The sequence below is a fragment of the Mus pahari genome, chromosome 4 (genome assembly GCF_900095145.1).
Source record: "Mus pahari chromosome 4, PAHARI_EIJ_v1.1, whole genome shotgun sequence".
Lineage (NCBI taxonomy): Eukaryota > Metazoa > Chordata > Mammalia > Rodentia > Muridae > Mus > Mus pahari.
Window position 1 is genome coordinate 88,429,861 of NC_034593.1, and position 24,858 is coordinate 88,454,718.

At 49.6% G+C, this 24,858-nt stretch overlaps 1 protein-coding gene across 1 annotated transcript in view; it reads right to left on the reverse strand.

Moving 5' to 3' along the window:
- The window catches only part of Phgdh (phosphoglycerate dehydrogenase), a 27,989-nt gene extending 3,131 nt beyond the window's left edge, over nucleotides 1–24,858 (reverse strand). The window contains exons 1-9 of the mRNA XM_021195928.1: nucleotides 24,585–24,858; nucleotides 19,360–19,511; nucleotides 18,092–18,157; nucleotides 13,355–13,409; nucleotides 13,153–13,251; nucleotides 5,041–5,173; nucleotides 4,459–4,607; nucleotides 3,407–3,559; nucleotides 296–428 (exon numbers count right to left, since the gene is read on the reverse strand). Coding sequence (XP_021051587.1) covers nucleotides 296–428; nucleotides 3,407–3,559; nucleotides 4,459–4,607; nucleotides 5,041–5,173; nucleotides 13,153–13,251; nucleotides 13,355–13,409; nucleotides 18,092–18,157; nucleotides 19,360–19,511; nucleotides 24,585–24,722 — 1,078 coding nt within the window. The 5' untranslated portion in view covers nucleotides 24,723–24,858. The remainder of the gene's footprint in view (nucleotides 1–295; nucleotides 429–3,406; nucleotides 3,560–4,458; nucleotides 4,608–5,040; nucleotides 5,174–13,152; nucleotides 13,252–13,354; nucleotides 13,410–18,091; nucleotides 18,158–19,359; nucleotides 19,512–24,584) is intronic.

Consider the following 24,858-nt stretch of genomic DNA (forward strand, 5'->3'; position numbering starts at 1 on the left):
AAAAAAAAAAGAAAGAAAAAATGTCTCAGGTCTCTCTTGCATGGGAAACATGTATATCCTAAAAACATTGCATAAATGGTATCTTGACCATTAAATATGTTTTCCCAGGGAACTTGTACCCCACTTACTTTGTCCACCTCCACAGTGGGTGAATTACACCCAGAGCAGGACCCAAGTCCCCTGAACCTGCCACTAAATCTGCAATGAGCATTGGACACACCCAGCAGAGGTAAGTCCACATCCCCACCTCCCTGCCCCTAGCTCCTGCTGTGGACCTGACCAGACCTAGACTCACCTTGTGTAACCACCTGGAGGGTCCCTTTATGGGGGCCCGCCCAGGCGTGCATCAGCGTGCCCAGTGCTTCTGCCAGACCAATCCAAGGCTTGGTGTGTGGAGCGAAGGCGCTGGTGAGGGCCTGGGCATTCACCTGTAGAGAGAGGAGTCAATCAGGGCAAGCCTGCTCGAATGAACAGCTGAACTGGTGTTGTGTGGCCAAGGGTCAGCTTGGCATGGAGAGGCAACTAAGATTCTGGATGATGTCCACCAACCCTCAAGCAGGGAACAGGGACTTGTCCCCATAGGTGAGAAGCACTGCAGAGCCCAAGGGGGCACAAAGTTTCAACCACGCTACATGACCAGAAGAGGGGTAAGAAGCCTGGCTTCCTTCACTGAGCAGCATTGGTACTGGTTCTCTCTGTGGGAGGTTGGCTTCTTGTGTGAGGGTGGGGAGGCAGAATGGTGCATCTTGGGGATGGTGAGCGAATTCGCCTTTTTCTGTTTCTGTTTTGAGACTTCGTAGTCTAGCCTGGTGAAACTCCAGCCTTACCTAACTCCCGAGTGCTAGGATGACAGGAGTGAGCCACCACATCTGGCTCATTTTATTATCTATTTTGATTATTTTAAGTGACTGTTCACATGTGTCACTGAGCACTATGACTTATAAACACATTCAGGCAGGTCTGATGATACTGTATTATGCTTCAAACATTCATCAGTGCCAAGATGCTGAGGCATGCTGGGAAATTGGCATCTAGGGTCAAGTAGAACATCCCTGGACGTCCCAAATATAGAGTCTCAGGGCACCATGCCCTCCCACCCCTGCCACCAGGGACCTCTAATAACAGAGCTTCTTTGTTCTGAGGTAAAATTCCTACTCCTTTTTGTGGTTGCAGATGCTCTGGCTTCCAGACAGGTGTTAACAATTTCTTTGAGGCTTCTTAGAAAGAATCCATCCAAGAAGGATTTAACTAGGAACCTGGGCTTTAAATCTGGGTATGGCGGCTCCTGCCTATGATCCCCAGCAGTAAGGAGGCCAAGGGAGAAGGTTCTCAGTGTGTGCCAGGCCAGCTGTAGATTCAGAGTAAAACCCTGTCTCTAAACACAAGCCAAAATCCTGCCCCACTGGCAAACAAACAAGAACTCGGGTTTGATGAAGAAAATCAAATTAGCGGCTATGAGATGAGAAAAACCACCACTGCTTCTATTCTTGCTGTCAGTTATCACTAGACAAGCCTTTAGTGCTACAGTAAAAGCTGCAGGGGAGGAAGGAAGGAAGGAAAGGCAGGAGACTAGGAGGAGGACTCAGAGCAGATGTGCTCAGCTTAGAAACCGCTGCGCAGAACATCTCACTTTTGTCCAGTGTGCGGGGCCCACAGAGCCCAGCCTGGGGATGTGCTCGCTGACGGTAGGTCCATGACATAAATAAAAGGATGTGCAGTGGTCAGTCTTGAAAATAAATAGGAAGATGCCAGGGTAGAGTTGGGCACCTCTGAAAACCAACCTGGTCCCAATGCCCGTCTGTACTATGGTCAGAGAACTGGAGAAGGTGCGGGAATAATTAGGGAGAGATGTCTTCTTGTAATAAAAACATCTCTTTCCAAAGACTATAATAGCTCGGGGTGGCCCGTTCGATTTGCTGATGTTTACTGTGACTAAGAGATTTTCATATTTTATGTAAGACGGTAACACTCTGTCTTTGTAGTCCATGGAGTCTGCGTGAAGACGTTCCTGTCATAAAGTCATGGGATCTCACCACCACCCCAGGGCAGGTGGCTAACTTGAAGGGATCCCAGGGAGAGAGAAGTCTGCCTTTGAGAAAAAGCTGAGAAGGTCCTATCAGGTTGCCCAAAATGGGGGATGTTCATTAGCAGGGCATCAGCTGAGGCAGGAGAGGGGCTGTGTCATTTAGGTTTCCATTCTCTGGTTGGACAACTCAGCCAGGAGCCCAATCAAGGTCACCTGCTCAGAAACTCACTGGGAGGCCGGATGAACAGGAAAATGTACTCTGGTCTCAAGGAGCCAACAGTGTGCGAGGAGAAAGAGGGCAAACAGGTCAATGTCATACCATATGGTCACCACAGGCTCTCACGCCACAAGTGGCTCTCAAAGAGGCTAGTCACCACAGACCAAAGGGCATCCTAACTGTCTGGGGACAGAGAACTGAGCTATCTAAGTGGAGGAAGGAGGGCTGAGCGGAACCCGACCAGTGACTACTTCCAGGCTGTGCATCAGAAAGGCCATGGGTCAGATCCAGTCGGATCCCCTGATTTTTGCAGAGTATTAAGTAATTGCTTGGTGGTCGTTCACACAGGCTGCAGAGAAACTTAAAGACAGCCTTTCAGTCTTCAGGGAACTTATAATTCAGCTTTAACAAGTTAACAGACCTGTTATATCATAGAAGATGTGGACAGTGAGTGTGACAGGGCACACCTTTAACTCCGGCACTCAGGAGGTAGAGGGGTCTGGGTCTGAGGCCGGGGCTACATAGTGAGACCCTGCGTCAAAAACCACCAAACCAAACCAAAACCAATCCACCAAATACAATCAGGAGTAGAAAAAAACTGAGGCACAGCTGCGCTGGTTCAGAAAGGGTTGAAGGGGGAAGCAAGTCCCCAGGAAGGACTGGGGCCAGAACGTGAGGGCGTCTGGTAGTCCCCAGACTAAGCAAGCGGCCAATGACAGGGAAGGCTCAGAGAAAGCTGAGTGAGTTCTGACTGAGCACGTGATGCAAAGAATGCCTTGTACACACCCTCCTCCCCCATCTCTCTCTCTCTCTCTCTCACACACACACACACTGGGCCTCGCTCTGTCACCCTAGCAACACCACCCCACTCCCAAGGCATGTGGAAAACAAAGGAGCCTTTTTTCTGGTAGCTGAGCCTGGGAAGGGTCAAATCTCTGCAGAAAGGCTACAATATAACAGCTCAGAAACAGTCTGCCAGCTCCAAGGTCTTAGCTATCAAGACTACAGAAGGGCTGCTCCGTCCATCTATCCCAAGTGCCAGCACAAGTACAGATTCCAACCCTCCAGGTCCCAGGGCTGAGCCTGTCCACCCCTAGCTGCTCTGTCTGCATCTTTTCTCTCTTCCCAGACTCCAGGCCCCAGTCTCGGGTTGAGATACTTACCACCCCCGTTAGAGAGTTCCCCTTCACCATGTCCACAAACTGCACCGCGATTTCCTCCCCACAGCGGCTCTGGGCTTCCTTAGTGCTGGCACCCAGGTGGGGACAGCTGATGACGTTCTCGTGGTCCACTAAAGCCCGGTCCCGGGGTGGCTCCTGCCCAGAGAGATATGTAAGTTGGTTATGAACTGGCTACACACCCTCTGCTGTTGTTCCCACTGAACTTTGAGAATTGCAACCATGTGGATCCCAGCAGATAATGCGAAGATACTCATGGCAGAAGATGCTACTACGTTGTTATAAGACGTTCCTACACAGTGGAGCTTGTAACAGAGCTGAGAGAGCCAGAAACACAAAACCAAAACACTGTGCACCTTTGGCTGGGAATATCCCAGTGCTGTGGGACTTCAGAGAGGGCCAGTGACTTGCCATGGTCTCATAGCTAGAACCTGCATTCAAGCCAAGGTCCACACTCTTTCCCCTGGGGCCACACCAAGGAACCCAGAGGCCGAGATAACATCTCTAAGCAGAGAGGCCAGCAGGACTGGTGCAAGTGCATACCGAGGCTGAACCTGTGAACATGCTGGGACAAGAGTCTATCTGGGGACTTTGGGAGAATACTGTCATCATTCCTGGGCTTCTGAGCCTCCCTGGGAAGGGAAGAGGAAAAGAGGAAAGCTAATGGGTACCAGGCAGGCCATCTCCTTGGCCATATGACTGACTTAAGTATCAGGAGTGGCACACTAACTCCCCCTGTCTTCCCCAAGTCATCAACATGGCAACAGCCTGACCAGGAATGGGCACTATGTAACAGTTTAACCGGGGATGGGTTCTGTTTAAGACCTTAGTTTTACAGAAGACAGCACAGCCTCTTCAAAACCACAGGTGTGCTCTTGGCACACGGTTTTCTCCGTGCCGGACACAGTGAGCTCCTGTGCTTCAAGATGACACACAGTCTTCTGTGCTTCAAGATGGCACACTGTGTTGCCCAAGGCCTTTCTGCTCCTCTCTCACCTTTTCCCTCTGACCCTGACACAGAGGCTGCAAACACTTACCTCTGTAAACACATCCAGTGCAGCCCCAGCACACTGACCAGACTGCAGGGCACGCAGCAGGGCACCTTCATCCACGATGCCTCCTCGAGCACAGTTCACTACTCGCACGCCTTTCTTGCACCGAGCAAAGGTGCTGTCATTCAGCAAGCCTGGAAGAAAGAGGAGACGCTGCCTACAATGACAGCTCTTGACGCTCTCATTTAGCACAGGTCCCGTAACTCACATCTCCCCAAAGGCCTCTTTCTGCTGGATAGCAACCTTGTTCTCACTTCAGTCGTCCTAGATACTCTGGGATAATAGACCTGGTACTAGATGTGGGTTAGAGTCAAGAAGTCTAGGAAATGGTGGTGCTTGGTGGTCCAAGAACAAAATGCCCTGCAGGGTCCCATGAAGCCTCTGCCCAGGATGCCAGTTGCACTACCTCAGTCTATTTAGACACCTGGGCCTTTCCAGCGAGCTCACCCCGCCTCCATCTGAGGCAAGGACTTGTGACAAAGCATCATCGTGCTCAGCAGGCCCCAGGCAGCTCCCTCCCTACACCTGCTTGTTGATGTCTGCAGAAAACCCACACTGAGAGCCTACCTGTGGTGGAGGGCAGGAGTGGGGTATGGACAGTGATGAAGTCACAGAGAGGCCAGATCTCCTCCAGCGGCAACTGCTGAACACCGAAGGAGGCCGCGACTTCAGGAGAGATGATGGGGTCATAGCCTACAATCTGGTCAGAAGGGAGAGAAGGAAGAGGCATCTTAATACCAGTATTGTCATTATCAGTAACTGCACCGTTAGTAACTGGTGCCACACTAAACCTAATTGAAGTTCCCTACTGTAATTCTCAGGACAGTACAGTAGGCTTGGGGCTACTCTCCTGACGGCTGTAGACCAGCAGAAGGAGGCTTGCAGAACCAGCAGGGAGCTCAGCCAGCACAAAGGGGAAGAGGCTGTCTGTCACCAACCTCCAAACCCCCCAGCAGGTGCAGGAGCAACTTAGGTGTGGCTGGACCAAGTGGGTCTTGGAAGCCCTAACAGGAGCGCAGGTGAGGGAGGGCACTCCCATGGGGAACACGATGCCACAGGAAACAGAAGACAGGCTGGTAGATGCAATGGTAAGGCCCAGGACAGACTGGAGAGAGGACAGTGTCCGTGGGATCAGAAGATAAATCAAGAGGTGTCATTAGAAAGAAGGGTGAGACACTATGTAGGGCTGAAGAAGGGGGAAGAACATTCTCTCTTGAATTTGGTTTAGTGAGACTTAAAAAATGCCCCTGGTTTTGAAATAACCTAGATTACACAATATGCAGAGCTTAAAGTCTCAACTCACACTAAAGTTCCAGTGACCAAAAAAGGCACATTTTTCAGCTTCATGAAACTGGTTCAGTGTCATCACCGAAGTAGGCGGGGCGCACAGATGCGTACAGCTGACTAAGCATCGGTTACTAAGGTAACAGCAATACTATGTCACATTTACTGTGTCTGCTTCTTTGCTGTTGTTTATAAAGCCTAGAACTGCCTTACACTTGAAATCCTCCTGACTGAGCCTTAGAAGTGCTAGGCTTACAGACCTGTGCTACCAGGCCTGGCCGTGAGACTTTCATCTACATCCTACCTGATGGATTAGGTATTAATTCCCTGTGTTAGCCGGGAGAAACCAAGGCAGTGGTCACTCCTGGCATCATACTCTGGCCTCGGGGCCTACACTCCTCCCGGGAAGGCGGAAAGGTGGGATAAGAGCAGGGGACCGGTCAGCACAGGGGCAATCATGGGCGAGGGCAGCACTATCCAACAGAGAAAACTGGTTCCTCCTGACTCTGAGCCAAAAGAGGGCATGGAGAATCCATGCTACACACACCCCCAACATGCAAACCCTCCCTACCCCTCACGCCCCCTACACACATCTACACACACCTAACACACACACGCTCCTCGTGAGAGAAAGGAGTTGAATCAGATGAAACCCAGCATCGGAGACAATCTCAAGGAAGAATCTTTCAAGTCTCGGGAGGAGCCATGACCTCAGTGACATTATTCCCCATAAGCAGCAAGGCAGATTCAGGAAGCAGGCAGGTCGGGTTTGCAATAGCGAAGACCTAAGTACCCTTGCCTGGTCTACCCAGCAGGCTTCCCTACCAAGCTCAGCTTTTGTCTGAGACTGACTATGGAGAAAGAAGGGACATAGGAACCATATGTCAGGAAGGCCCTGATGTCCCTGAGGAGGAAGGGTATAGTCAATCCACTGAGGCAGATGTGCCTACTGGAGATGTGGCTGGAGCCATGGAGCCAGGCGTCCTTCCTCAGCTGCTGTCTTTTAGATGGGTGAGAACCCTGACACTAAGAACTGAGAGAGCTCTTGCTCTTCTGCCTGCTTGCCGTGTGGGACTAAGCAACTGCTAGACCCTTGGACTTCTATTCACAGCTACTACTGAACCATTGTTGGGAATTGGACTGCAAACTGGCAACCTAGGAAAGACATCCAGTTCAGGCGGAAATGCCTGTCTTTCTAGTGTATGTCCTCTTCTGTTCTCGGTGGAAATATCCTCAAGAACAAAAGAATAAATTTGCGTGCACTTGCAAGAAAATTATGAGACACCATGGGTTTAGGAATATCAAGAGATGGCTTGGAGAAAAGACTCTTCTTCATGGAGCTGCCTACGAGTTGTGCAGGGAATTCCTATACCTGTTTGAGTATGTTTATGGTGATACACATCTCTGTCAGTCACTAGCATTCCTGTATCAAAGCAATAATTCAAAATTAATTGGATCTTTATTATAAAAATAGAAATATGTCAGCAATGTCTAACCTGGAGAGAACAGACATACTAACCAAGGAAGAGTTACAAGGTTTCTGTAGTTTCTCATAAATAGGATTACTTTGGGAGATTTTAATTTTATTATTGACTATTTAAGAGGGATGCAGGGCAGAACCTCATACAAAATGACTCTGTGCACTTCATTTCTAGAGATGTTGCCCTTCCCTGGGGTATCAAGCCTCTACAGTATTGGAGTCATTATTTCCAGTGAGGTCAGTCAAGGCAGTCCTATGATCCATACATGCCAAGAAGATCTGATCAGTCCTGTATACGCTCTTTTGTTTGTTGTTTCGTCACTGTGAGCTCCCAGACGTCTGGGTTTGTTGAAACTGTCAGTCTCCCTATGGGGTTACAATCCCTTCAGCTCCTTCAGCCTTCTAAGTTCATACTGGTCCCTGAGCTCAGTCCAAAGGTTGCATATAAGTATGTAGTCTCAGTCAGCTGCTGGTAGAATATCTCAGAGAATAGCCATGCTAGGCTCCTGTCTGAAAGTACAGCATAGCATTAGTAATAGTGTCCGAGTCTGGTGCCTGCCCATGGGATGGATCCCAAGTTGGGCCAGTCACTGAACGGCCTTTCCTTCAGTCTCTGCTATATTTTTGTCCCTTAATTTCCTTTAGAAAGGAACAATTCTACAGATTCCTGCAGACACCAAACGCCAACATTACTGATGATGTCAAGAAGCACTTGCTGACAGAAGCAAGTATAGTTGTCCCTTATGAGGCTATGTCAGCCCTGACCATTACAGATGCAAATACTCACCACCAAGTATTGGACTGAGCCTGGGGACCCCAATGGAAGAACCAGGGGAAGGACTGAAGGAGCTGAAAGGGATTGCAACCTTATAGGAAGAACAACAACATCAAATAGCCGGACACCCCAGAGCTCTTGGGGCTAAACCACCAACCAAAGAGTATACATGGAGGGACCCATGTCTCCAGCTACAAATATATTAGAGAATTGCCTTATCTGTTATCAATGGGGGAGAGGGCCTTGGTTCTGTGGAGGCTTGATACCTCAGAATAAGAGGGATGCTAGGGTGGTGAGGTGGGAATCAAGGGGTGTGTGGGGAGGACCCTCATAGAGGCACAGGGGAGGGAGAATTCGATGGGGGGGGGCTTGTGGGGAGGACCCTCATAGAGGCACAGGGGAGGGAGAATTCGATGGGGGGGGCTTGTGGGGAGGAAGGACATTTGAAATGTAAATAAATAAAATAAACAATTAAAAAAAAAAAAGAACTATGAGAGAGATGAGGGCCACACACTGCCCTAGCATTCTAACGTAAATATATTCCAAGAAAAAAGAAACTCCCCTTAACCCTTTAACGATGCATTTGGAGTGGACTCGGGTGTAAGAACAGGGAGGGAATGAGGCCTCGTCCTTGAGCAGTTGCTCCCTCCCTCTGCAGAGAGGAGTGGTACCCACCCCCTTCCTGTGCTTCTGTAGAGACAGATCATCTTGTATACTGTATGGATGCCTCACCTGTCAATTAAAATGCCTATGGCCTACGGCTTAGGCAAGAAATAGAGGTGGGAGAAAGAATTCTGGAGAGAAGGGGGCAGGGGAGGGGTTGGGGGTAGGGAAGGCCAATGGTACCACGGCCACAGAACACAGGTAACCAGTGACATGGCAAATGTAGGTTAGAATAAGTGGGTGTCTCTAGTTATGAGCTAGTCGGAGTAGAGCCTGGCTACATGGCCAAGGTAGTTGTAGGATATGGTTATATCTGGGAGCCTAGGGCTGGGAGACAGAACTTGTAGTCCTCTAGTACATGGTGTGCGAATCACTTAGAATTAGGGACTACAAAACCTGCCTTACAATAAGAGACTTCTCTTTATACATAGAGCTTCTGGGGAAGAAAAAAACGCTAATGGTGAATAAGTTAGTACCTCAGGGCCACAGTTTGCATCATTAGGCCTTGTTCATAAAGCGAAGCTCCCTTCCCCTATCTATCCCAGCCACCAGCGAGGGCTAGAGAAAAAGGCACTGCCTCTTGTGGCCCTGTAAGGACCAGAGCACAGAACATGAAGGGCTTGTGGGTTTGGAGGGCCTAGTCAGACATTATTACCATCCTCTGATGGAGCCTGCTCATCTCTGTACCAAGAAGGAAACGCTCAGGGGGAGAGACAGAATCCCGGGCCTCATCCTCACAATTCGTCTTTGTCTGCGGGTGCCAACGCTGACCAGAACAATGGCCCCGTTCATCTCTCGCCCAGATGTATTTGTCTTCTCACATGCAGCGAGGAGTGCAAAAGAACACCAGAGACCACAAAGCCACGTGTGACTGAGAAGCTCCCGTGGTGTGCTCCACTCTCGGGGACCGAGGCAGACAGAGCTCAGGGCTGACAGCCAGGCCACTCACTGTCCCTGCTGTGTCAGCAGGTACCTGGGGCGAGGGGAGGAGGCTGGGAAAGCAGAGGTCAGAGAGCACAGCTCAGCTTCTTCCTCACAGAGATAAGAGTTTCTTCTTCACTTACCATGGGCGACTGCCAGGAACTGGTCTAGCTGGGAGAGGCCTGGCTCCTGCTTTTCACTAGCAATAACTAGGGCATAAAGGAGGTGGGCCGGAGCGCTCACACTAGGGGACCTATGCTGGCAAAAGCAGACAGAATAGCATCGGGCTGATTGATATGCCTGCCTGGCTCCTACATGTCCAGGAAAGGCTCGGATGTCCTAGTGCACAGAGGCTGGGGAGTGTGTTGATTGGTGCGTGTGTGTGTGTGTGTGTGTGTGTGTGTGTGTGTGTGAACTTGCTACAAACCTAGAGACATCTGGAAAGAGGGAGTCTTAACTGAGAAAAATCCCTCCATAAGATTGGTCTTAGTCAATATTGTGTCTTGATTAATGACGCTATAGGAGAGGCCAGTTCACGGTGGGTGTGCCACCCCTGGGCAGGTGGTCTTGGGTGGTATAAGAAAGTAGCTTGAGCCAGCCAGTAAGCTGCACTCCTGGGTTGCCTCCACATCAGTTCCTGCCTTGGGATCCTGCTTCCAGGTTCCTGCCCCGACTTCCCTGTTAAATGCCCACCCCCTCAAGTTGCTACTGGCCATGGTATTCTATCAGAGCAGTAGAAAGGTTAGTAACCAAGACACATTTCCTGAAGGGTCCCAGCGCCACCTTGCTGGTGTTACAGAGGCTGAGATGAGAGGCTCCTCTTCTAGCTCCAGGGCCCTACTGGCTCAACAAGGGATGGAGAAATGAGGCCTTGAAGTTTAAGGGGTTCCAAGGCAGAGCTGGTCAGAACATGTCATAGCTGTGCTTTGAGCATTGGAATGCCTTCTGCCAACCTCCATGGCCTTTACACACAAACTTAACAAAATGTCACCTCAAAGCTGCTTAGGTGAAGAGACATGGTGTCTGTAATCTCAGCACTTAGAAGCCAAGAAGAAAGGGTCATAAGTTCAAGGCTACCCTGGGCAACTCAACCAGACCCTGTCTCAAGACAAAACAATGAGAGGGGTGATGATGTAGTTCAGTTGTCTAGCTACTCATCAGCTTGTGTGAGGCTTTGGGTTCAAGACTCAGCACCGCAAAACAAATCAAACAAAACTCCCACATAACTTTCGGGATAGCATTTGAAATGTAAATAAAGAAAATAATAATACTAAAAAAAATTGTAAAATAAATAGATAAATAAATAAAGGTCTAAAGGGAAAGAGATGTTTACAAACTCCACGTTCTACCAGATTATTATTTTTCAAGGCAACAAGACTAGTTTGGAAATGAGCTTAATAAGAATTAATCATAGGGCTAGTGAGATGGCTCAGCAGGCACAGGCACTTACTACCAAGGTGCCTGAGTTGGATCCCTGGGACCCACACAATGGAAGGAAAGAACCAAGTCTCACAATCTTTCTGACCTCCATAAAGGTGCATTCCTATGCACACTCTTGTGCGCACACACACACACACACACACAAAATGTAATATCATTTCTTAATGTGACCATTGTTTCCTAACCTAGATGCTTAGAACTATATTATCTTGCTGTTGATGGCTTCAAGGACAAAGGCAGGCACTTAGATGATGGAGAATCTCTGTATCCCAGGATGACGTTCACTAAAACCCAGGAACATCGCAGGGTGGTCGGCTGAGCGGGGTGAAGACGCTTAGCTGGGGAGTGCATTACAAGCCACGTTTTAGGAGTTCACAAAGAGTGTTTCAAAACCAAGGCAGGTAGAAGTGGCCAAGAGCAGCCCCAAGTAAAGGTAACAATATTCCCAAAACCCTGGGAGAAGTTAAACACTGACTGCTACCTATCATCCTAGGACTCCGGAGGTTGAGGCAGGAGGATTATAAGTTTGAGGCTAGCCTGAACTACATAGTTAAAATTATATCCTAAACACATTCAAGCATGTTGCGTATGACACACTTAAAGCTACAGACCAGCACTGAGATGAGCAGGTTCTAGACATCTCTCTGACACAAACACATGTCTGAGAAGTATCCTATCACTTCTCCACATTGATGCACACATGTTTGGGAGCAGCCGGGCAGCACCGGGTGGGTGGTTGGGCAGGCTTCCCTCTCACCATCATTACTCTGGAAACAAAATGGGGCTCTTTGGCTGGATTCAATACCTGCCAAGGTCTCCTAGTGTTAGTGTTCAAAAGCTAGAAGAATCTAGGTATGGATGCCACAGGGACAATGGGAGCCATGGGGTGACTGAGAGCCTTACTGTTTGTCCCGAGCCAGACACTGTACGTCAACGAAATGCTCAGCCGAATTGGTTCCATGTACTTAGGATTGCTCAAGCACTGACCTCAGCCTTTAGATCAGAATTTGTCATGGGATGATCTGATTATTGTCAAAACAATTTGCTTATTATGTTTAACTAAAGCCTTCTGGCTGCTGTGTGACCATAATCCCTGTAATTCCCTCAACAATCACATTAAATGTGGAATGTCCACTGGCATCCACTCAGCTGCCTTCAGCTCTCATGGCAGACAAGCATTTGGTCACATTCGTCCATCATCCAGCCAGGAGCTTTCTGATCCCACAGTTGGAAAAGAAGAGAGGGTTGAAGTGACTTTTGAGATATGAAGCTGTCTAGTAATTTCTCATATCAGGTCGCGCAAACAAGCGTGTATTTTAAAGAATCTTGTTAGCCGGGCATGGTGGCGCATGCCTTTAATCCCAGCACTCGGGAGGCAGAGGCAGGTGGATTTTTGAGTTCGAGGCCAGCCTGGTCTACAAAGTGAGTTCCAGGACAGCCAGGGCTAAACAGAGAAACCCTGTCTCGAAAAACCAAAACGAAAAACAAACAAANTCGAGGCCAGCCTGGTCTACAAAGTGAGTTCCAGGACAGCCAGGGCTAAACAGAGAAACCCTGTCTCGAAAAACCAAAACGAAAAACAAACAAACAAAAAAAAAAAAAAAAGAAAAAGAAAGAATCCCAGGCTGGGTTTGAACCCATGAACCACCTGTCAATGTCTCCCAAATATTGAGATAATAAACATGGGACACTATGCCCATCTATCAGCACCTTTAAACTTTGCTGGGATAATGAGGGAAATAGAAAAGACAGAAAGCATTTCTTGGCTATAAATCTGTTTTTAAATCATCAGAGAGAGGAGACACAGAATAACTAGAAGGCCCTTGTAACACCACAAGAAAGGGTATGTGTCATGGAAGAACATTTGCTGGCCCATTGAGACACAGGGCTATTGACACCCAGGAGTTGAGGGACCCGCATCAAGTATTCTCAGCTTTTGAGGTCAAATGTCCTAATGGAGAGATCAAAGTTCCTTTTCTCTCTGACTTTACTGCCTGTTTAGTAAGAGGCTCTAGAGATCCACGTACAACAAAGCCTTCAGCTTCTTCCATGCTTAGCCATCTCTTCCAATACTGCTTCAGAAAGAACAGGCCCAAAGTGTCCAGAAACCTCTTACCTTCATTCCAAAGGACTGCATTCGGGTGGCCACCTCTCTTCCGATTCTGCCAAGGCCAAGAATTCCCAGTGTCTTCCCATTCAGTTCTGTTCCCATGAACTGCAACCAGAAAGGCAAAAGGCAAAGATGACCAAGTCAGGAACAAGAGTAAGGGTGGGCCGTTGAGCCTGCGTGGGCAAGGCAAGGCAAGGCAAGAGCTCACCTTCTTCCGGTCCCATTTGCCATTTTTCATCGAAGCCACCGCCTGGGGAATCTGCCTGCAAAAACAGAGCAGGTTCAATGGGTCACCCTACAGCCCAGGAAGAAGGTACACAGATAGCTCAGGGCAGCCACCATCTCCGTCATTTTCCTGGGAACCACACAACGTGGGTGTCGGGGGCTCAGGTTCAGGGCCACTGTGTGTAAGGGAAGGCTGGGACAGCAAGAACATTGGTAGGACATGACTTAGGAACCATAGGACATCTATCTCTAGCCAGGAGGCTGGGGGAAGAATCTGATGTGCTCCGCCACCAAGGTACCACGAAGAGTTTGAGTGGGCTTGGCAAGTTTTCTCCTGTAAGCAGCGCCAGCTTTCCGAAGCTTTTGGGGACAGATGCTTCAAAGACTCCTGGTTGGTTCTTCTTCTGGATCAACCACTCTTGATGGCTTCTCTTGTTATCAAGGGGCAGGTGATTAACCTTCCTTCTTAAACCCCAAGAGAGCTAACCTGAGGCAAGTGGGTACCATAGCAACACAGCCCAGACCTTTCTACTCAGCCCTGAAGGATCCTAATACTTCCGACACATCCACCACCCGTCCTACCTATTTCTAACCCACACTCGCCCACACACCGCAGACGGTGTCTTTCTATTGACTCCACTCCTGTCCAAGTCTGAGTTGCCATGTTTGGCTTTCTGGATCCAGCAGAGAGGCAGTTAGGACTTAAGGGTAAAGACACAGATTGTGGGACATGGCCCCAAGACCACCTCTGGGAACAATGAGGAATGGCTTCATGCTGTGCACCTTCTCCATGCTGGACTCTGAAAAGCGCTTGGGCCCACACCACTCATCTCCTGGGGGAAGTAGTTCTTTTGTGCGCGCTGTAGGCCCTCAGGCCTGGATTGCTGCCTTAAGAGCAGAACACCCACTAACGTTCTGAGTCAGGTACTTCCTTCCCCACAAGGTACACATGACGTGGTTTACACCCATCTTGGATGAGGGGTATCAGCAAGGGATTCTGGGAGAGGGGGACAAATTACAAATTATAGTACTCTGCCTGCTCCTTTCGATAAGTTGGCCCTGGCATTGGAGGGAAACTTCCGCCTTCTCAAACCTTTTCTTCACCCTCAGGGGTGGGGGAAAGCAGAAAGCTGTGTTCGTATACTCTGACAGGCAAACGTATCACTGAACTTAGCAGTACAAGTTTAAACTTGTACAGTCCTCTTGGGACAGGCACAACTCGGACATCCTGGGAGACCTCAGGGAACCGTCTAGCTGAGGCTCTTCTGCTGCATATGCCGGGCTCGGTCTCCTCCCCTCCCCTCACTGACCAGTGCAATGCTTGCACTGCTAGGCAGGAATCTCGGGAGAAGGTAGAGCAAAGGTTAGCTTCCCCCAGCCGGAAGGAGAAGATAGAAAAGAGATAACTGGGGCAGGTTCCAGGCCCCAGGCAAGAGTGCTGGCTGTCTGGATCTTTTAAAAGGGATTCAGAACAGCTTCGGCCTGCATCACAGAGACACAACACACACAAATGCCCGGTAAGTGTGTCATATCTGCCAAACTACTGTCTGGCTTCTCAGGATGCTTTCATGTTATATATTATGTGTCCCATTACTGGGTCATTAGACTGTCCCCAAGGAGGCTCACACATCCCAGAACCCTACCAGAAGAGCTCCCTTAGATAGGAATCCGCAGGTAGGCACATGAATGATGATACGTGCTTATCCCACGCATTACAATACAGGCTAGAGAGTGGGTTTCAACCTTCCTAACCCTTCAGTTCAGTTCCTCATGTTGTGCTGGCCTTTAACCATTCAATTCCTGTTGCTACTTCATAACTGTAATTGTGCTACCGTTAGGAATTGTACTGCAAATATTACTGGAGAAAAAGATTTGTCAAAGGGGTCACCACCGACAGGTCGAGAACTGCTGGCCTAGAAGGGCAGTGTCAGGTAGACGCTGGGGATCATGGCCTAGCTGCCCCAACCAGAGTCAAGGGTTAAAACGGAAAATCTCAGTGCTTAACAAGTTAGCAGATACCTGACGCACATGGTACTTGAGGTTGTAGGGTACGGAGATCATCCTCAAGGTTTGGGATTAAAGAAGGCACAGCATCCATGGGTGTGAGGAGAGAGAGAGTGTAGGAGGGTGTGTACACTCTCTGTGAGCTTGCTGTTACCATCTGTGATGGTTTGCATATGCTTGGTCCAGAGAGTGGCACTATTAGGTGTGGCTCTGTTGGAGTAGGTGTGTCACTGTGGGTGTGGGACTCTCAACCTAACTGCCTGGAAGTCAGTCTTTCACTAGCAGCCTTCAGATGAAGGTGTAACTCTCAGCTCCTCCTGCTCCATGCCTGCCTGGATGCTGCCATGCTCCCACCTTGATGATGATGGACTGAACCTCTGAACCTGTAAGCCAGCCTCAATTAAATGTTGTCCTTTGTAAGACTTGTAAGCCTTGGTCATGGTGTCTGTTCACAGCAGTAAAACTCAAAAGTAAGACAGAAGTTGGTACCAGGGACTGGAGTATTGCTGTGATAGGCCTCACCATGCTTTTGTTTGGAAGAAAGTAGATTTTGGGACTTTGGATTTGGAAAGTCATGGAATGAATGTTTTAAGTGGGATTTAGTGAGCCATCCTAGTGGGAATATGGAAGACTGTTGCTGTGAGTGATATGAACTGTGAAGGCCTGGCCCAAGAATTTTCAAAGGAGAGGAATTTCAGTATGTGGTGTACAGGCTGTTTTTGTGGTATTTTGGTGAAGAATGTGGCTGCTTTTCGCCCTTGTCTGAAGAGTCTGCCTGAGGCTAAGGTAAAGAGGTTTATATAAATTGCACTGACAAAGAAGTCTCAAAAAAGCCTAGCAGAGACTTTGTTCTCTGGTTAAGTCTTATGGTAAGCATTTTGAACAGCAAGCTTAGGAAGGAAAAATATAAAATATATGATTCGAGTATTAAAGAGGCACCAGGAAGTGAAATGGTGATGAATCCTGTGTTCTAGGAGATAAAAGATTAAGGGAGTGGGACTTTGGGGCAAGAGCCTACCCAGCTAAATTTAGATACAGGCATGGTGGTAGACACCTTTAATCCCAGGAGATAAAACCAGGCAGATCTCTTGAGTTCAAGGCCAGCCAGGGACAGAAAAAGTTCCTAAAGTCTAAGAGTGGTGGTACACATTTAATTCTAAGAGACAGGCACGCAAATCTCCAAGTTCAAGATCACTCTACAGAGCAAGTTCCAGGACAGTCACACTTAGGCAGTGAGGAAGTTGGAAAACAGAAAGCTAGTGATAATGTAATAGAACAAGGGGGCCACGTTCCAGCTCCTGCAGAAGCAGAATACCTCGGCAGCTTTGGCCATGTGGCTCTGGCTTTAGAGTGAAAAATAGAAGGGACTACTGGGATAATTGATGCTGGTTAACTGGAGCTAAGAAATTAGCGGTGATTTAGAAAAGACCCAAATCACTGAGGTGAAATCTTCTAGGAAGTGTTTTCTGAGAGCGCAAAGAAGCTGTGTTATAGAGACACCCAAGGCTATACCTTGTGCTACAGCTGTGGTACTGATTTTGAAGGCATGAAGGGGTCATAAAGAGCAGCTGAGGCTTGGCACTGTGAGAGGCCATGGAAGGCCATTAGTGAAGGTGCAGCCTCAGTTGTAGTTGATAGCCCAGAACTAAAGGGGTCATACAAAGGATTTGAGGCTTGACCCCATGAAGAGAGCTTACGAGAGGCTACTGGTGAAGCCTATTTGCAGCAGAAGACCCCAGTGTATTGGAGATGCCAGTACCATGGGATGATCACCAAAAACAGCAGCAGCAGTGGAGTGGATCAACCTGAGCTTAGAGTGCTACAGAGGGCAGAGCTGGAGAAGTGACGCCAGCCCTCTGGAGGAGTCCGGAAGATCATGTGTGGATCCCAGATACTGGAACAAGAACATTGAAGTTGCCTTGGAGACCCCAAGATTTTCGAGATGCCAGAGCCATCTCCTGATGAATGCTGCGAATACGGAGTGGAAACAGCCCAGGAAAAGAAGTTTGTTGCCGTAGTTGGAGATCTGAAGACCACTTTGACATCAGATGCAGAGTTTGGAGTTTGCCCAGCTGCTTTCCTATACTTTGGACTTTTAACACTGTTAAGACTGCTATATCCTATGGGGAGTCTTGGAAGTTGGACTAAATGTACTTTTTTATTATGCTTTGGCTAGAGATGACCCCCATAGACTCCTGTGTTTGAACAAGCTTATCGGGGCCAGGGCCAGGGCCAGGGGGTGGAATGTGATGGTGTGTTTATGCTTGGCCTAGGGAGTGGCTCTATTAGGAGGTGTGTCACTGTAGGTTAGCTGCTTGGAAGTCAGTCTTCCACTAGCAGCCTTCAGATGAAGATGTAAAACTCTCAGCTCTGCCCGCACCACGCCTGCCTAGATTCTGTCATGCTCCCACCTTGATGATAATGGGACCGATCCTCTGAACCTGTAAGCCAGCCCCAATGAAATGTTGTCCTTTATAAGACTTACCTTGGTCACGGTGTCTCCTCACAACAGTAAAGCCCTAACTAAGACAGCACCCATCTTCCCATGCAAACTTTCAAGCCATCAGAGAAGGTACATTGTGTCTGTGTGCTTAGCGCCCCCGCAGAACTCTAGACTGAGGCCCCTGGACCTCTTTTCTAGGTCTGTTTGCTGGCTGAGTGGTAATCACTGAGCTCGTGGAACGCGGCTGGGTCTTCTGAGAAGTCAGGGGCTTACCTGGCCAGGCACATGATCATCCCACAGGTGAGCTCTGCAGCACTGAGGCTGTTTCCGTTTGGGGTGCTAAAGATCCAAAAGAAGAGATGTCAGTGGGCCCAGGCAAACCCAGCACTCCACACTTCCAGCCCTGGGCTCCCATTCTGGCTCCTCTGACGCTTTGCTGCCCTAAGAACCAGGCTACCTTGGCCTCCTGTTCTAAGGCAGAGGCCCTCCCTCAGGCAGGCATAAGGCAGGGAAACACCTGATGGAAAGGTGGAAGCGTAGTTTGGCCCAGTTCTCTCTCATTTCAGGGCCTATCCATCTACACTCTCCTCTGACCCTTCCTCCCCTGAGCCCCTGAGCCAAGTCTACAACACTCAGGTCAGCCTGCTGCCGGGTAACCCTGCTGGGGTCCCATCAGCCAGCTCGTATTAGGAATGAAGCTCATGTTTTTATCTCTACCTGTTTGGTTTTTTTCTTTTTACTCAACAAATTCAAACTGAGAAAAAGCCCAACTCCCCAAAACACAACAACAAACAAAACGAACAAACAAGCAAACAACCAACCACCAAAAAAACCAAACCAAACCAACCAAACAAACAAAAAACCCAGGAGATAATGGTGACAACGCCAAAGCCCAACCACACTTATTTAAACCTTCTGCTTCCTCTACAGGGTATGCTCATTTGTAGAAATGAAGGTTACAAAGAGTTATGAGACTCTGAAAAACAAAAGGACTGTAAGAGTTTGTCTTTGTGCAAGACAAGAGAACTTCCAGCTCTTCCCTCAGCAAGCAGATAAGGTGTAGGCAGAAGTGGGGCTGGCGGCCCCTGTGTCAGGACCAGAGTAGGTAGGATGGGTTATTCTTTAACATTTCCACCATCAGGTACCGACCTCTGTCAGTCATTCTGTCCATTAACCCCTACCCTCCTGGGGGAGGGGCGGAGGGCAGGACTCAAGAGTCAGCAAAGTGGACTGGGAACAACTATACCACTAGGTTCCTAACTCAGGGCAGTACAGCGATAGCCTGCTGGCCATGTTGCCCCTGGGCTTCTATAAACACAGTGCTGACAGGGACCCCTCTCCTCTAGGGCCTAGAGTGCTAGAAGAGAAACTGGGATCTTTGCTTCAGACTGATGGCGGGAAATGAAGGAAGAGACAAGATGGGAGTCACTCCACCAAGAAAGAGTGTGCATCTATACAGGGTGCAAGATCACTGAGCTAGCAAAAAAATAAATAAAAAATAAAAATAAACTCAAGAGCCACCCTCAGCTTCCAGAACTTACTTCATGACTAGGACGCCCTTCCTCGTGGCAGCCTCCAGATCCACATTGTCCACGCCTGTACCAGCCCTGCCCACCACCTGGAGCTTCTCTGCTGCGTTGATGACATCAGCAGTGACCTTAGTAGCTGACCGGACGATAAGGCCTTCACAGTCCTGGGCAGAGGAAGACAATACCAGGGTTCATACAGTTTTTCTGTAATGTACCTGAGGACTCTGGTGCGTTCCCGGTGGGCACGAATGCCCACTCACAGGCACGTCTGGCTTCTTTGCACATTGTAGGGTAACGTGGACATTTGAGAGCAGTTGTAAGACATGAGTACCTGGTCAGTACACTACAACTATAGCCTCAGCTTGCTGGCTCTAGTCATCTGATTAATCTTGCCATAGAGGGCGCCCCAATAAGGACCTAGAGCCAGAGAATAACCCATCCTGACAGTACCTCAGTGTGACCAGACACATGCCCCAGTCAACTCTGTACACACTGACATTCCTTGCCTCATGGGTAAATTCCAAAGAGAGAACAGCAACTCCTGTATACTCATCGTCAGCCTGGCCTGCCTGCATCCTTGAAGCTGCATCCCCTTATCTCAGAGATTTAGGTTCGGGCCTCAGGCATGGCACTTGGTCCTGCTCCACATCACTTCTTCCATTGGACACTGAGCTGCTCATGAGCAGAGGTGGGATCCAATTTCACTCCTTGAGCCCCTCACCAGGCGTGTGGAAGGAAGACAGCTGTAAACACTGGCTGGCAGAGTAAGTAAGCGAAATGGAAGGAAATGCCTGCTTAAAGGAAAATGGTTCTTGAGACCCCACAGGAAGGGAGAGAAAAGAGCCCTGAGCCTAAGAGTCTGGGCCCTAGGGTGAGGCCCATGCTGCCTTTACAAGCCTGGGATGGAGGAAGGAGCAGTGGACGTGGTACAAGGTGAGAGAACAGGGTTATTTTATCTCTGCTGGGAAAAGAGATGTGAATGAAGCTTGAGCTGCTGCTCAAAGGGTATTTAGGTTAGGGGGAGGGGTGGCTGAAATACTGGAGTAGACTGACTTGCTTGGAGCAGTTGTAGAACCTGCAGCAATGACAGAATTCAAGGCCAGGCCAAGAGACCTTGCTTTTAAAAAAAAAAAAAAAAAAAAAAAAAAAGAGAGAGAGAGAGAGAGAGAGAGAGAGAGAGAGAGAGAGAGAAAGAAAGAGAGAGAGAGACACCAACAAGAATGGTTCTAGAATCAGTTCTCTGGAGCTGTTCAGACTGGAGGCATCTTCCCTGGGTGGGGCTGTGCCTACAGGGAGGGCTCCAGGCAGGCCCCTGAAGGAGGCTGTTGTTGACAGAACAGAGGAACCAAAAACTGACATTTGAAGGCCGTTTTGTGCCCTGCCTCTCCCCTGCACCCCCAATCTCTCACACACAGGCAGATAGGGAGAGGGGACCCATTTTCTCTCTTCTCTGATCCTAAGCCCAGGTTCTGCTCTGCCCTGTATAGTTTCAGGTAACTTGCCCAATCATTGCTCTGGGGGATTCCCCACAGGAAACTGCAGCTACAGAGAGGACGAAGGGACTTCAACTGTCTGCTTCTCTGACAGTCCCTAAGCACAACCGCAGTCACAGTGCTGTTTTTCTCCCTGGCTGAGTCTGCTCTGAGGGGCCTGCACCCTGGAACTATACATTCTACCCACCAGCCCCAGCCAGCTTTTGACACTGAACCTTTAACACCTCCAGTAAGACTGACTGGCACAGATGTGCTTCCAAAGCTGGTATGTCCTAAGGGCATGGGACCTACCGGGAGCCAACACCGGTCAGAGTTTGCTGGTTTCCAAGACCTTCTATCACATCAACTCTATGCCATTTCTTCAGCTTATTTTGCTACGAACTTACTGAGGCCACCCCACCCTGTGCTAAACCCTCAGACCCGGGCACTCCTAAACACCATTCGTCCCTTCTCTAGGACCATATAGCTCATCTCTCAAGACTCCTCCAGGGTGCTCCTCCCCTGCTCTACATAGACAAACCACTGAACAGCCCAAATGCTCACACCTAACCAAACTCCTAGTGTAGTGCTGAAATTAGAATACTCTGTCATGCATGACGAATACCTAAATCCCAGGACTCTACCCCAGTGCTCCAACGCTGGGGGAGAGGCAGAAGAATTAAGTTCAAGGCTCTCAAAATCGAATCCCTCACCCCTCTACCCCCACCCCAGCACCTGCTCTTTCTTCTCTTGCACTCACCAAGTGGGAATACTTGATAAAAGCACCTCCATGGGTCTTCGCCTAGAGTGTCATCTGGAACATACACTCTCCACGTTAGCCTATGGGTGTTGCCTTTCCTACTCCTAGGCTTCAGAGCTAGGAAACAGTATGCCATTGACGTGTTTGATTTACGGCTGTTCCAGAAAACCTGTGCTAACTCAGTGGGAACCTATCCCCACTCTTATTCTTCAAGTTCACACTTGCTTTCTTTCCCAAGAGGATGGCCTTGGCCTTGTGGGTAATCCAATTATTGTCAACACTTAGTGCATAGGGCATGTTAGAGAAGCTCTCCAAGTGATCCCCTTGTAGTGAATGCAGGTAATGCCCTGGCTGGCCTGGGCCTCAGAGATCTATCTACCTGCCTCGGCCTTTCTGAGTGCTGGGATTAAAAGCATGAGGCAGTACCTTCTGCCTGCCTGCCTCCCTCTCCTACTCTCTCTTTCTTTCTTTCTTTTTTTTTAAATGATCTTGCAATGTGGCAATCCCCATGTTCCAGTGTCCCAAGTAATAGGATTACATGGGCATGTTTCATCACATCCAGAGCCAAGTTGTGTTGTGTGTGTTTGTGTGTGTGCTCGTGCACGGAGTCCTTTTCTCTAATAATGGTTGTGATATAAGAAAAAGGAGCCCTCTAACTTGCTCTAATTTGTGTCTGTGCTCATGTACTCACACATCCACGTGCCCTCACACCCACTCCAACCCAGAGGACTGAAACCCCACACACGAAACAAGACTCTACCAATATTATTGCATCTCTACTGTTTTCCGCAACACTAATCGTAACTTACAAAACTCAGTGCCCCAGTGTGCTCCGACTTGGTGATTGGCAGTCTATCACTATGGGAGAGAGTGAATGGTGACATCTCCCTGGGCTTAGGGCGAAGAACAGCATGCATGACCAGAATATGAAGTAGCAGAGACCAGTTCCTGCAAGGGGGACCCCTTGCTTCTTACTCCAAAGATTAAAATGGGGCCTGGCAGGAGACACTCTGACTACTCTCAGAAGGAGACAAAATGAGGAGGGAGGGTGGAAATGCGGGTCCTTCTACAGGTAATCCAAGATTATTCATTGGCATTCTGAACTGGGTATTTTGCCAAGGCACACTGAAGGCCGAGAGCTTCCCAAGGGACCAGCCAGCCAAGTCAGCCACACCCACCCTCCTCTTCTTTCCTGCCAAGGGTCTCCACTGCTTGAAAGCACCCCGCATTTCTAGCACTGGACTCCCACTGGAATCCCCTTCAGGCCTGGCCTGCTCCTCGCCCTCCTCCTCACACCCCCTACTCCAGCCCCTATATTGGATATAACATTTCTCACTGCCTCTAGAAAGCAGCAAAGCCTGCAGCCACTGGTGGCCTGAAAGGCACTCTACAGCCTTCCCGCTCAGCCCACTGCTTACAGAACCAAGGTCACTGTCACAGGACATGTGAAGGACACAATGGTCCCACTAGTACTATCGATTGTAAGAGTCATGGCCTGAGCCACCCATATAGACCACCACAACAATCCCTTCTCTGGACTCTCCATTCCCACAGGCTCCACTGTCTGTTGTCTCAGAACTGTCACCTGACTAGCTGTCTCAGTGAGCTGTCTCAGCATTGGGCCTTGTTCCCCAAGAAACCTACAACCCTGCCCCCTCTTCTTTCCTTTTCTTGTCATGCTTTATAGATATGGTCTCATTCTGTAGCTCAGGCTGGTCTCGAACTCAGAGATGCTCTGACTCAGCCTCCTTCATACTAGGCATGAGCCAGCCAGCTCTTTTTCACTTTATTCTTTTCCAGTCCTGGCTGTCCTCGAACTCACGGAGATCCACCCGCCTCTGCCTCCTGAGTGCTGGAATTAAAGGTATGTGCCATCTCCACCTAGCTCTTTCAAGCTTCTTAAAGACCAGGCCTAGAAAAAGCCTGCGAATAAGGGCTGCTGGGCACGTGGCTATCAGCTCCGTAGAGGAAAGGGGGTTGGGGTCGGGGAAGGGTCTTGGGAGAAATAGACAAGCGAGCTCAGAGAGTTTCCAGGGCTGCAAAAACAACCCCACTTGGTCTCTGCGGTTTGAGGGAGGCCTCCGCCTCCGCCTGAGCCGGAAGACAAGTACATTCCTCCTGGCTGCAGGCCCTAAGCCGAGCACGTGGAACTTTGGGGGTGGGGCAGGACAGCTGGGACAGAGACAGCATACCTGGATGGATTAGATCTACAGGAAGGGCAGGAACTGAAGTGCTCACAAAGCAGAAACCCCTTCCTTACGTCTGAACAAAGTCACCCGATTTACAAAAGCTTTTCAAATAAGTGAAAGATTTTTAAGTTTTATAACGATTAGAGGTTTGCTCCGAAGACTTCGTAGAAGTAACCTGTCCCTACTGAGCTTGGGACTGGATTCTGATGTAGTGAAGTCGGACCCGATCGGCGATGAAGCCAAGGGCGGAAGTTGACTCCAGGTGGTGGACGCGTGGGCGGCGCGGGACTCGGGCTGCACCCCCCGGACCGCCCGGAATCCCACGAGCGCTCCCCAAGGCGGGGGGGGGGGGAAGAGCGCCAAGGTCTTGCATCAGACAAAAGGCGGTGCGAGTCAGCTGCCACAAATGCCACGGGACCGGCAGGAGCAGAACCAGCGCCCCGCGCCCCCTGCCCCCTGCCCCCACCCCAGGAGTCTGCACTCAGCAGGGATGGTGTGCGTGTAGCACCCGAGCCGGGAGCTCGCAGCCTGGGTCGACAGGCACGAGAACTCCGGAGAGGTTCTGGCATCCCGCAGGACCAGACGGAGCAGCTGCACTCTGCAGCGCCGGTAGCAAAAAGCACAGAAAGTTTGCATTCTGCACCTCCAGGCCCTTCGTTCCTCTCCGCCCTTCCTCCCTCCCACTGCTGGTCCCCAATCTCGGGAGGCCCCGGGACCAACTGATAAGATAGGGTAGGACAGCCCTGGAACCACTGGGGTCAGCCGGTTTGGCCATAAAGATGCCCGGTGATTACGCTTGTGTCCGGCTCGCCTTACCTGGAGTTCAGCTATCAGCTCCTCCTTGCTCAAGTTCTGCTTCTCCACCACCTGCAGCCCTCCATCTTGCAGGATCTCCCGGCAGCAGGGGTCCAGGCTGTCACTGATGAGTACTTTGCGCAGATTTGCGAAAGCCATTGCTAGAGTCAGGCCTTAGAAGCGGTTGCTCTGCGTGGCCAGAAGCACTTAGTTCAGGAAACTGCAGGCAAGGCTGGCTCCCGAGACTGGGCAGGGTTCTCGATCTCCCGCTCCCCCTGTACCCTCCCCCTCCTCG